This window comes from Marmota marmota, unplaced genomic scaffold, assembly GCF_001458135.2.
Source record: "Marmota marmota marmota unplaced genomic scaffold, marMar, whole genome shotgun sequence".
Classification (NCBI taxonomy): Eukaryota; Metazoa; Chordata; class Mammalia; order Rodentia; family Sciuridae; genus Marmota; species Marmota marmota.
Window position 1 is genome coordinate 5,120,558 of NW_026000048.1, and position 13,394 is coordinate 5,133,951.

Sequence of the window (13,394 nt, forward strand, 5' to 3'; positions counted from 1 at the left end):
GTGCTAATACAATCCTTAGTGCTGAGGATGATATAGTTGATGCCTGTTGTCTGCTTTAAAGCCAGATCTACTTCCTGGTTATGGTTTTAATCTTGACAATGGCTGAACCCACCATTCCTCTTAATGAGTGGCAATTAATGTTAAAAGTGCCATAATAGGAATGGGGCACTGAACACTGTTTACTGTTTGTTGTTTGCAATGGTTGTTACCATTGTTTATTTTGCTTCATTCTGTGAAGTGCTGGAAACCTACAGAGACACTAAAAGTTCACAGTTTAGAGAGACTGGTGCTGAAGTAAACATTCCCTAACATTTGTTCAACTCAAAGAAGTGAGGAGACAAAAGCCCCAGAGGAAACTAGGTCCCCCTTCTTAACACTTGCTATCTATTCATACATCAAAAGTAGAGAGAAGTCAGAGAATAAATAAGATAATTACACACTGAGGACACATGCAAAAAAGAGGTAGAGTAATGCACCTTAATTAATGTGCAAATCCAAGACCTCAGAAAACATGAGAAAACAGGCAAAAAAATATCCCCCCAAAATCCACATGTCCAACAAAAGATCCCACTGAAAGTGAGGTGCATGAAAACCCAGAGAAAGACTATTAAAAAAACTGATTATTTAAATATTTAATGAACTAAAAGGACATCTAAAAAGAAATTAAAAGAACAATTACAGAACATGAAAGACCACTTTAATAAAGAAATAGAAATAGTAAAAAGACAAAAGCAGAACTCCTAAAAAGAGAGACACAATTAATCAGAAACTCACTTGAAGTTGTCACTAACAGATGAGACTGCATAGAAAATAGAACCTTGGCCCTTGAAGACAGAACTTCAGGGATTGAAGACAGGCCATATGATCTTGAGTACACAGAAGTTAATAACAGGAAAAAAATTATATATTGTGACCAAAATATACAATAATTCTGGCAAAACTTTAAAAGACAAAACCTGAGAATAATTGGGATGAAAGAGAACATGGAGATACAAACTGAAGGCATAAAGAACATTTTCAGTGATATAGTAACAGAAAACTTTTTCCATATCAGAAATAAAATAGATACCCCCTTACAAGAGACTTATAGGACCCCATATAGACTTAGTCAAATAAGAAGCTCACAGAGACAGATCATAATCAAAATACCTAACAGAAAATAAGGAAAGAATATTAAAAGCTACAAGAGAGAAACAACAGGTCACATTTAGAGGCAAACTAATAAGGCTTGGACTCATTTCTCAGTCCAGACCCTAAAATCAAGGAAGGCCTGGAATGAGATATTCAAAGCCCTAAACAAAAAAAAAAATAATAAAAATAAAAAATAAACTTCCAGCCAGTGTTACTATGTACACCCAGCAAAGCTTACTTTCAAATTTGAGGGGGAAATAAGAATTTCCTACAACAAGAATAAGCTAAAATAATTAATGAGCACCAATCCAGTACTACAATGAATACTCAAAGATAAACTTTACACAGAGGAACTACAAAATGATTCTCAAAGGTCACAAACAAAAGTTTGATAGAATAATCCAACAAAAGACAATCAAAATGGGATAGAATGTAGCAAAAAAACCAAAATGGCAGGAAACCACAAACACATATCCATACTAACACTGAATGTTAATGGTCTCAACTCCCCATTTAAAAGAAAAGGATTGGCAGAATGGATCAAAAAGCAAGATTAAACTATATGCTGTTTACAAGAGACTCATAGGCAAAGACATGCCCAGGCTGAAGCTGAAAGTATGGCAAAAAATATTCCAAACAAATTGTCCAAGGAAACAAGCAGAAGTAGCTATTCTCATATCTGACAAAACAGATTTCAAGCAAAAATCAATCAGAAGTGACAAAGAAATCCACTACACCTTAGTAAAGGGAACAATCCAACAAGATATCATGATAATATTTATTCCCCAAAAGTCAATATATCCAATTACATGGAGAAAATACTCCATGGCATTAAATTCCATATAGAACCCCAAACAATAATTAGAAAAAAAAAACAATTCTTAAATTCATTTAGAGTAAGAGACGCAGAATACCCAAAACAATATTTAGTAAGTAAAGAAAAGCAGGAGGCATCACAATGCCTGATCTGAAATTATACTATACAGCTATAGTAACAAAAATAGCATTGTATTACCATCAAAGTAAACATAAAGACCAATGGAATAGAATAGAAGACACAGTTAAATGCACATAACTGATATTTGACACAGGTGTCAAAATATATATCTTGGAGAAAAGACAGCCTTTTTAACAAATGGTGCTGAGAAAACTGGATAGCCATATGTAGAATGATGAAATAGACCCCTATCTCACCCTGCACAAAACTCAAATTGAAATGGGTCAATACCCAGAAGAAAACAGGGTCAATACTCTATCATAAATACACTGGCACCAACTTTCTTAACAAAATCCTCAAAGTGCGAGAAATAAAACCAAGAATCAAAAAAATAAAATAAAATAAAATGCTTAGGCATAGAAAAGGAATGGTTAAGAGTATGAAGAGATAATCTACAAAATGGGAGAATGGGAGACAATCTTGGCTAGTTACCCCTCTGATAAGGAATTAATATCCATAACATAAAAGGACTGAAATAACACCAAAAAACCCCACAAATAACCCAATCAATAAATGGGCAAAAGAACTAAACAGAAACTTTTCAAAAAAAGAAACACAAATGGTCCCAACAAATAAATGAAAAACTATTCAATATCTCTGGGAGTCAGAGAAATGCAAATTAAAACTTCACTAAGATTTAATTTCACTCCAGTCAGAATGGTAATGATCAAGAATACAAGCAACAGTAAATGCTGGCAAGGTTATGGGGGGAAAGGTGCACTTGTACATTGTTGGTGGGACTACAGACTAGCACAACCACTCTGGACAGCAGAATGGAGTTTCCCGAAAAAATTAGAGATGAAACCACCACATGGTCCAGTTATCCCTCTCCTTGATATTTTCTCAAAAGATTTAAAATTGGTATACTACTGTGATAGTCACCTCAATGTTTATAGCAGCACAATTCAGAATAGCTAAATTGAGGACTCAATGAATACAACCATCAATAGTTGAACGGATTAAGAAAATTGTGAGATATATATATNTATGTATGTCTGAATATATATATATATATATATATATATATATATATATATATATATATATATAATATACACACACAAACACACACAATGGTGTTCTACTGAGCCATAAAAAGAATGAAATTATGGCATTATCTGGTAGATGGTTAGAAATGGAGAATATTATGCTAAATGAAATTAGCCAAACTCAGAAACTCAATGGTCAAATTTCTCTCATATGTGGAAGCTGGTGTTAAATAAAGGAAAGAAAAAGGGAGAGATAGGATAACATAAAGAACCAATCAAATACAAATTACTCCATGAGTGAAAGCAAGTCAAGTAGAGGAGAGAAAGGAGAGAATGGGAGAGGGGAGGGAGGATGGGAGGGGAAAAGGGGTATCATGACCGAAATCAGTTTCCATGCATGTATGATTTTGCTGGGATGAACTTAACTACAATATATAACTATAAAGCTCTAATTTTAAAAAGGAAAAAATAAAAAATAACACTTTTGGAAAAAGAAAACTATTAAAAACTTAAGATACAAGTATGTCATATTAAATATGAATTTAAAATGTCAACATTAATGATCTTGTTTTAAATGGCAACTTTGATAACCTGTTAAAAAAAGATGACTAAGAGCAAGACACTTTAAACCAAGCATTTAATAATACTTTTATCCCCTAAAGGAGACATAGAAAATTCCAGATATGAGATAGAAAAGGGAATTTTTGAGCCTCAATCAAATTTTGACAAGAAGCAAGAATTTCCCATAAGATTCATGAGGTCACACTTGTGTGAAGAACAAAAGCAGCATTGAGGGTCTGGATTGATAAATCAGCTGAAACCTAAATTCATTCCCCCCCAAAGGTAATCTGATATTTTTCTCTTGTAGCCTTTAAAATTCTACCCTTATTCTGGATGTTAGTCACTCTCATTAAAATGTACCTTGGTGAGGGTCTGTTGTAATTTTCTACATTTGGGGTCCTTTAGTTGATTTTCCATTTCGTTCTTTAGATTTGGGAAATTTTCTGATATTATGTCATTGAAAATTGTGCATTTCTTTGGTTTGTATCTCCATGTCTTTGTCTATTCTGATAAATTTAAATTTGGTCTTTTCATGTTATCCCATATTTCTTGGAAGTTCTGTTCATGATTTCTTATCATCTTCTCTGTGCAGTCAACTTTATTTTCAAGAGTATATGTTTTGTCTTCATTGTCTGAGGTTCTGTCTTCCGAGTGGTCTTCCAAGTTCTATTGGTGATGTTTTCTACTGAATTTATAATTTGTTTTATTGATTTCTTCATTTTGAGGATTTCTGCTTCTTTCATTTTTCTTCCACAATCTCTCTTTATTGAAGTGATCTTTCACTTCCTGAATTCTCTTTGATTTCACTCCTTATACTATCCTGTATTTCACAGATCAGCTTAACTATGTACATTATAAAATCTTTCTCTGACATTTCTTCTACTATGCCGTCTATGGATTCTATTGTTGGAACATCTTGGTTTGTTTGAGGTGCTTTGTTCTCTTGGTTTTTTTTTTTTTTTTGGGGGGGGGGGCGTTTCATGTGTGTCTTCCCATATAGTGGTATGGATCTGAGGCAGTACTGTTTCTACCCTGTAATCTTATAGTGTCATGAAGGCTACCAGTACCTCACCATTAAGAGGGAGACCAATATTAACAGCACCAATGCAAATAATATACAAACTTAAACTTAATAGCTCCTGTTAAGGCATCTACAGTTCTATCTCAATAGACAGAAATTATGTGTTCAATCATTGTCTGCAATATAAACAGTAAGTTTGTTAAAAGCATTTACCATTTCAAATGATGGACAAAGATGGAACAGAAGTAGTGTAGGACGTGATGTTATGAGGGAGGAGAGAGGATAGAGGTAAAAATTTATAGTAAGGACTAAGGAGGAATTAGTAGAGGTTAGCTGTTAGCATGAGAGAAATGAGAAAGAAAATATAAGGAGACATATTAGAGAGAGAAAAAATATATACAGATTTTTTTAAAGTCAAAAATATAAGAATATACAACTAAACCGTAATATACTATTTGACTTCCCACTCTTCAATAAATTGATGTGTAAAAAATGTTTTAATTCTGAGATAGTAGAGATGTGAGAGAGAGGGGAAAGAAAAAAAAAAGAAAAGAAAGAAAAGTCTCTATGGGAAATTGCCAATTGCATTCATTGGTTTTCAAAAATTTTCTCAGCTTTCCTTCTCTACTGGTAGGTCGGGACTGTCTGAAGTTTGATAGTAGCTCTAGTCTGGTGGGTGTCACACCAGTTGGCAGTGCCAGCAGATAGCAAGATTCTCTCATACCCTCTTCCAGTCTTCCCACCCATTGTAGCCAGGGCCTGTGATCACGGCTCACTTCAGGACTTTTACTAAGCAGATGAGAGCCCAGTTTTCTCAAGTTTCTCCAACCTGTGCCCCCCCTCCCCAGAGAATTTCCTCCAGTCTCTGTCTTTCCACAGGCTTCTCAGGCCCAGACTGGCACACACAGACCCTGCTGCAATCTGATGGACCTGGGCTTCAGCTTCCCCAGGCTCAGCCTTGCTGCAGTACTGCGATCTCTGAGCTCTTCCAACTTGCAGAAAGACCACCAGGGATACACTCATACAAAGGAGCAATCCTGCAAAGAGGCCATCAGATGGCGGCCACTAGCACACCCAGCAGGAAGACCTCAGGTGCAACCAGACCTTCAGGTACCCCAACAATATATTATACAAACCTGGACAGTGTCCCCAGACTGAGGCAGCTGCACCCTGAGATAGTGGAGGTAGCTGCAGCAAACCTGCAGGCCCCTTGGCTCTGGACCCCCAGACCCTGGCTGGTGTCCCAAAATGGCAGCTGCCATGTGCAGCCAAACCTGCGGGTACCCTGACAATGGATTTCCAAGCAGCAGCAGGCACTCCATGGTCAGTCTGGGGTACTCTGCAGGCAAACGTCGGATGCTCGGCAGGTAGATGTCAGGTGGCTGGTGATGTGCAGGGTAAAGTAAGCAATGGACACCTGGAATGTGGATCAGTGGTGACAGAGGCCTATAGACTCCAAACATCCCTCTCAGATCCCAAGAGGAAACTGTCTTTAAAAATTTGGTTCTTTAAGGCTGCTGTTATTGTGACTGTTAACTTTACCCACTTCTTGGTACACTGCTTTCATTCTCTTAGTTTAAATTTCTGCCCAAGATATGTTGATATTACCCTCATTCATCCTAGATACAACTGAGTTTCCAGATTTGGGGCATTGTCAACTTCTAGAATTTGATGTTTTCAACCCCTAGGAATTTCTACTCATACCTAAACTATGCTTGAAGTAAATAAGATGAAATCTTAACTTTAACCATTCCATAAGCAATTCTCTTGCTCTGTGGCTTCTACCACATCTCCATGCATCAAATTCCTGATCCACCAGAGCTGCAGTCATTGGGTCTCTCTTCTTTCCCCTGTGAAGTTCCCATACAAGCCAATGTATTCACATTGCATTGAATAATAGAGTAAATGAAAACTGGTAAGACTCCTCTCATTCTGCATTTCTCCTGTAACTGACCTGCTTCTGGGTGAGGCCTGTCATTTCCCCCTATTGGTCTGTCCTTGTACCAACTACCTAGGAGAAACATGTCTATAATGAGAAGTAATTGTTCTACTTGTGCTTACATGAATCCATTCTTTTAGAACTGAGTATCCAACCAAAAGACTCATTTGGTCTGTAATAAAGCTTAAGGTATTACAAGGTTTTAAGAACGTGCTAAGCAGGTCAAAATCTAGGCAACTAGAAACCTCAAGTATAAAAAAATCATTGTTTTTTCATTATGACTTCAGTGACCAAGATGGTTGTCTCCCCAACATCCCTTTCCCTCAAGATTATTTCTTTGGGTCACTTACCTTAATTCATTTGGCCTTACCATGTGGTAACCATGGAAAAAACCCAGTACTAGGTAATCCACATGAGAAGAATCCTGCTGGAGGCTGCCTTCCCTGTAAATGTCTAAGAAGTTTATTATACAAAGACGTGGCTCCTCCTCCTACACTGGTTATTGAGCTGCTGTGCTGGGTGGTCTGCTGTCAGTCCGAGAATGATGTCAACCCCCAGAAATGGAAGAGCCAGGAGCAGACGGGAGAATTTCTGGACACTCATGAACAAGATCCAAAACTTATTCTTTCTTTGGGTTTTTGTTATAGAAATAAATCTGTCTATGAGGTTTAAGCCAAAATGATATTTTTGTAAGCTTTTTTTGCCTTGATGTAGCCAAACAAAAGCAACCACCAGAGATAACAAGTTTCTCCTTGAAACCCCTAGTCTTCATTGCATTTTGCCCACATGCAAGAGCATTCAGAATCACTGAGAACTTCTCAAAGCCTCTGGAGACATAAGCCCCATAGGTTTCTTTCTTTCTTTTTTGTTTTGTTTTGTTTGTCTCCATCCTTTTTTGTAATCTTTAATTGATTTTTTAAGAAAAAATTATAGCAGAATGCATCACAATTCTTATTAGCACAATTTTTCATGTCTCTGGTTGTATATAAAGTATGTTGACACCAATTCGTGTCTTCATACATGTACTTTGGATAATGATGTCCACCACATCCCACCATCCTTGATAATCCCCCTATCCCCTCCCTGCCCCTCCCATCCCTTCTAAGAGTTGACCATGGAATGTGCAGAAGCTGTAGCAAAGTCTCAAAGGGCCTCATTTTCTTCTCTACTCTTCTAGAATCATGGTCAGTAGAAGAGACTACTGGTGGTTATTTTAATTATTTTCATTTAAAAATGAAAAGAAAAAAATGAAATTTCTTCTATTTTCTAGGATACACTAAGATTTTGTTGCAGACATTTTCTAAGGTACATGAAAATGGCACCTAACAAAAGTGGTGCCATTTATGTACCTTAGAATTTATTTTTTGCATCTCATGCCATGAAATCTGGTGTTTTCTGGACTATGAGTATCAAGCTGCCTCTCTGATCTGCTGAGGCATGCCATTTAATCTCCACAACTATCTAAGAGATTAAGCTGCTGCCTGGCTAGGAGGATGAAGCAAGGTGTTCTAGAGATGATAAGCACAGCCATGTTACCTCGTATCTCCCAAAGTCTGTGACAAAATATGACACAGTGACTTTCAGTACACTAACTTTGTTTTGGGGGAAAGAAATTGATAGCTCTGTTGACACCACCCACAAACCAAGACCACACTGTGCAAGGCAGCTTTGGCAATGGTGGGCAAAAACACTCTGAAATTGCCTACCATCTGGAATCCCGTTTATCTTCATTGCATGCTTTTATTTCATTTACACAATTGACTATTTATAGATTTTGTATACTGCTCATTCACCAACTCCAGTGCTTTCTTGATGTTTCCATGGGAGAAATATGTTTCAAAGTTTTTTTTTTGTTTGTTTGTTTTTGCGGGGGGGTTCATTATGGTGATATCTGAGTGGGATTCATGATGCCAAATTCATACATTCACATAACATTTGATCAATTTCAAACTTCAATACCTTCCTTTCCTGTCTGAGATTTAAACTAGAGCTTTGCTAGTCCAACATTTTCTCACATCACTCTGTATTCTAAATTTCCAGGTGATTTATGAGATTCCTTTCTATGAATGCATCTTAATTGACAGAAATATTTCCAAACATATTGTAAATAAGGTTGGTTCAGCTTTTCTTCTTGATGCTAATCGTGACTCCAGTAATGGCATTGGATAAAGTATACAAAATGTTCTTTTCTGTCTGCAGAATATAATTATCAAAAGAGCATTTGGTGGGAGGAAGACTTGCAGAATACAGAAAGGGAATCAAGAGGGAGGGAAAAAGGAAGACATTGGGAAGTAACTAAGGAATGAAATCTACTTATTATGCTATTTCCGTGTATGCATATTACACATTAAAACAATAAATCAATCATCTACATATATTCATGTACATATATATCACAGTAATTAAAATAACAATAATGGAAGGTCAGAAGAGTAGAGCAAGCAGATCAAGGGGAGGGAGGGGAACAAGGAAGGGGGAGGTATTGAAGTTTGAAATTGATCAAATGTTATATGCATGTATGAATTTGGCATCGTAAATCCCACTCTTATATATCACTATAATGCACCCCCACAAAAAAAAAAACTTTGAAACATATTCTCCTCATGCTCCTTCCTGGCCCATTCCCCTCTCACATCCTTGACAACCATTTGAAAGGAAAACCTCATTCCCCAGGTTCCAGGGCTCATCCTTGCCATGGGTACTTCATCTTATGGACCAAAAGCCATGATCTAAATGCAGTGTTTTCTTGTTACTCCATGGGCTAGAGAAGCACTGACTGGTAAGTGTCGCGACCCCTCGCCAGCAAGGGAAAACACGACACAGGATTCTTCTTTCAGCAGTTTATTCAGGCCTTGATTCATGTATCATCTTTTTGTGACCCACCCCCGAGCGCCCAAGCACAGCCTAATAAAGCCTCCAGCATACCAATCTTAAGCTGCCACGTGGACCTTTCTCATAGGGTGGTAAGGGATTGCGTGCCAATTCTCCATATTAGGAGTTGTTTATCACAGGCCACAGTGGAAGCCGGCGCCATCTTCTAATGGCGGCCACGGTCTAATTAGAACGGCTCACCACAGGTAAGTATCAATCGCTACTTCCCTAGAGCCTGAGAACTCCTATCTACTCCCACTCCAGAAAGGTAATGTTAATTTTTGCTCAAAATGAATCAAAAATAAACTAATCATATATATAACAGAGACACTGAAGGTAAGAAACTTGAGGGAAAAAACTTTATTTTCAAAAAATTGATGGATATTTAGTGCCTCCTTTACCAAACTGGTGAATTTTGCTATAGCAAAAAGTGAGAAGCTAAGAAATATGTATTAACAGAAATGATTTCTCCAATCAGCATCAATTGAGCTGTCTCCCGCATGATTATCAATGTGGGGGATCCTTGTAGAAATCATGAAATGGTGTCCATGTTAGTATTCATCATCAAATGGATACTCTGGGTGGTCGGTCATCCTAAAATAAGAAAGAAAAATGTGCAACATAGACTCAGAGACTCCATTTCTACAGGGGTGAAGAAGTGATACCTATGGAGCTCCATTATATTTCCGGAGTGGCTGTAGACTCTGCTGTTCCTACTTTCATGAACCTAGTTTTACTGGAAATGTCTATTCCCCTGCCAAGAACAGAACTCACAGACACCAGAATTCACTTATATTTCTCTCTTTTACTTAGCACTATCAGTCAATCTACCAAAGCAAAGAAATCCTTTCTTCTTCCTTATTGTCAGTGAAGCAGAAACAGATTTGCATCATGTTTATTTACTTACTTTGTGGAGAAGACACTTCCATTTATGCCATGTTTAATGTAAGCACAAGCTCAGATATTGACCAATACAAAAAGTATTTTAGGTGTACAGTATATTGCTAGTAATTTCACTAATTTATTCATTATTTGCTCATGGCCCATCACACATGTCATGCTGCTAAATTCAGATATGGAAAGAATATTGTTTTTAAGAGAGACCTGCAAATCCCAGGAGCTCACCGTGCAAATTTTACAATTTTCCTTTAGAAACAATACAACAGAAAATTGTTGCATCTTGAAATTTTTTATAGCTAGCAAGAATTGCCAGTTGCTTGCTACTGTTCTTCACATTATGTTCCTACTTCCTCTTTCATATATACTAATAAAAAATTAGTAATGATAACAATATACCTGTAACTCTTTAAGAACATGCAATTATGGACTATCTAATCCCCTTTCAAACATCATATTTATTTGTATTATGAATTAACATTCCCACAGGCAGAAGAACATATATTCCTTGTTTACCCTCATTTATATTATTTGTTCAATTTCAGACTCTATAACTATAATGCATCAATAAAGAGTACAAATTTTTGGATGACAATAAATTCTCTTCAATAAGAATGTTTTATCTGCACATTCTTCCCTTGGTTTTGATCTCTTCACAAAAACTATTTTTTCCCTCTGCATTGAGATGTCTACATTTTCAAACTCAAAACCAAATGTTTTGACAGCCTCAAAGGAAAACTTTTGATAGCGAAATGCCATGTCTGGGTTCTGATAGAAACTGCACTGAAAAAGAGGGAAAAACTTGAAAATAAACAAAGGCCACACCTCTGCCAAAGTTACTTACAATGGCCAGGCAATATATTGAAAATTTCTGTTCAGGCCATCTAGGTCTTTCATGTCTTCTGCAGTCAACGTGAAATCAAAAACCTATCGCACAAATAGAAAGTTTTTAGCCTATGTAGACTGCACGTTGCCAATCCTGGAAATCCAATGAAATCAAACTGTTGCAGAAACATTTAAAATATTTGAAAAGGTTCCAGTAGTTATTAAAGACATCAAACAAAACACTCATGGTCAATAAATGTAAGTTGAAAATATAAAAAATTTCATTTTTGATATGTAATGTATGGAAACTGCACCAACTAGAGTCAAAGAGAATGTTAAAAAGAAGCTGTAGCAAAATAAAAGTAACGTTATTCCAAGACAAGTGTCAGGTATGTAAAGGACCCAAAAAAATCTAGAGGAAACATTTTGAACTGTGTAAAATAATTCAATATTTTTTAAGGATACAATTGATTTCTGTATTCCATCAATGAACAGTCAAAACTCCAACAAATGATTTTTATTCAACATTTTTAAGTCAGGAATTGTTAAAGTACTAATTATATCCTGTACAAATGGCAAAGGACCTAGCTCAAAGAGAATCACCTGGAGTAAATTTGAGACATTTTAAACACGGAAACAATTTTCACAAATTGCTCACATTCTGAAACAAATGGATAATTAAATCTTTAGTAATTTCCTTAAAAAATAGCAAGAGAGGGACTAGGGCTGTGGCTCAATGGTAGAGCCCCTGCTTCACGTGTATGAGGCACTGGGATCGATCATCAGCACCACATAAAAATAAATAAATAAAGATATTGTGTCCATCTACAACTAAAAGAAATGGTGAAAGAATAAAATGTTGATCATTTCACAATAAATGAATTAGATAAATAGGATTCACTGCTTTATTCTTTAAACTTTTCTGTACATTTGGAAATTCTCAAAAAGGAATATGTTATCTAAAGATTATCACAATTATCACTTCTGTATGAATAAATCTAACAGAACTTATACAAATGCCTTCATAGATCAGCTAAATGCAATATTTTAAAAGACAGGCTAAATTTCTGGACTCGTGTCAAAATCATGGATTAGAATCCTTAATATTTCAAAAGTAATTTATCTCCAAATTCACTGAGAGGTCAATAATGCAACATTAAGCAAACAAAGACAATCTTTATAGAGACAGATAATGTGATTCTAAATTCTTTATAATAGATCAAATGTTCATTATAATAGATCAAACTAGAATAGCCAAGATATTGTTAAAGGAATGAGAGCTAAGGGAATACTTTGCAGTGTTTGAGAGACAGACTGATTTTCCAAGATAATTAAGACAATGGGAAGGAGCAAATAAGACAAGTGATGACAGAAATGTAGTCAGAAATGTAATACCTGTTGCTGGGAAGTTCGGCTAGTTATTTAAACATTATATGTGTATCTGGATCCTTGTTTCATATAATGTTTTTTAAAAATACTGCAATTGAATTAAATTTAGAATTAAAGATTGTAACCATTTGTAAAGTAATATAATAGAATAACATTGAGTTCCTGCTGGGTACTGAGGCACATGCCTGTAATCTCAGCAGCTTGGGAGGCTCAGGCAGGAGGATCATGAGTTCAAAGCCAGCCTCAGCAGCTTAGTGAGATTCTAAGTGATTCAGCAAGAACCTATCCCTAAATAATATATTAAAAAATATTAAAAAGAGCCTGGGATATGTTTAAATTGTTAAGGCCCTGGGTTCAATCCCTGGTACCAAAAAACAAGGAAAGAAAAGGAATAATGTTGAATTCCCATTATAAGATAAAACATGACACTCATCAACCACAAAGTCAAGGCATGAAGACAACAATAAGAGAAGGAAGTTTGTTCATGAAAATATATCAAAAGGAGAATGAAGGGAGAAGGAAGATGGCGGCGAGGGGAGTGCATTGCCCCCGTGTGCTGCTTCACTGTGTGGGAGTATGACAAGTCAGGACGGCTAAAGGATATCTTGTTAGGAATTTCCAGCAATAGTGGGGTGCTCTGGATCCTGGAGGAAGGATTTCCATCGCACGAGGATCGGCTACGGGGACTCAAACGCGAGAGGTTTGTCGCACGGAGGGTAACACTGCTTATTCAGCAAATCGCCCCGCGGCTAGAGTCTGCAGCGCGCGCTGGGA

At 36.5% G+C, this 13,394-nt stretch overlaps 1 protein-coding gene across 1 annotated transcript in view; it reads right to left on the bottom strand.

Annotated features, from left to right (window-relative positions):
- Positions 1-9,854: 9,854 nt before the first annotated feature.
- The window catches only part of LOC107150203 (aldo-keto reductase family 1 member C1-like), a 261,714-nt gene continuing 258,174 nt past the window's right edge, over positions 9,855-13,394 (bottom strand). Inside the window, exons 8-9 of the mRNA XM_048812619.1 lie at positions 11,251-11,333; positions 9,855-10,103 (exon numbers count right to left, since the gene is read on the bottom strand). Coding sequence (XP_048668576.1) covers positions 10,061-10,103; positions 11,251-11,333 — 126 coding nt within the window. The 3' untranslated portion in view covers positions 9,855-10,060. The remainder of the gene's footprint in view (positions 10,104-11,250; positions 11,334-13,394) is intronic.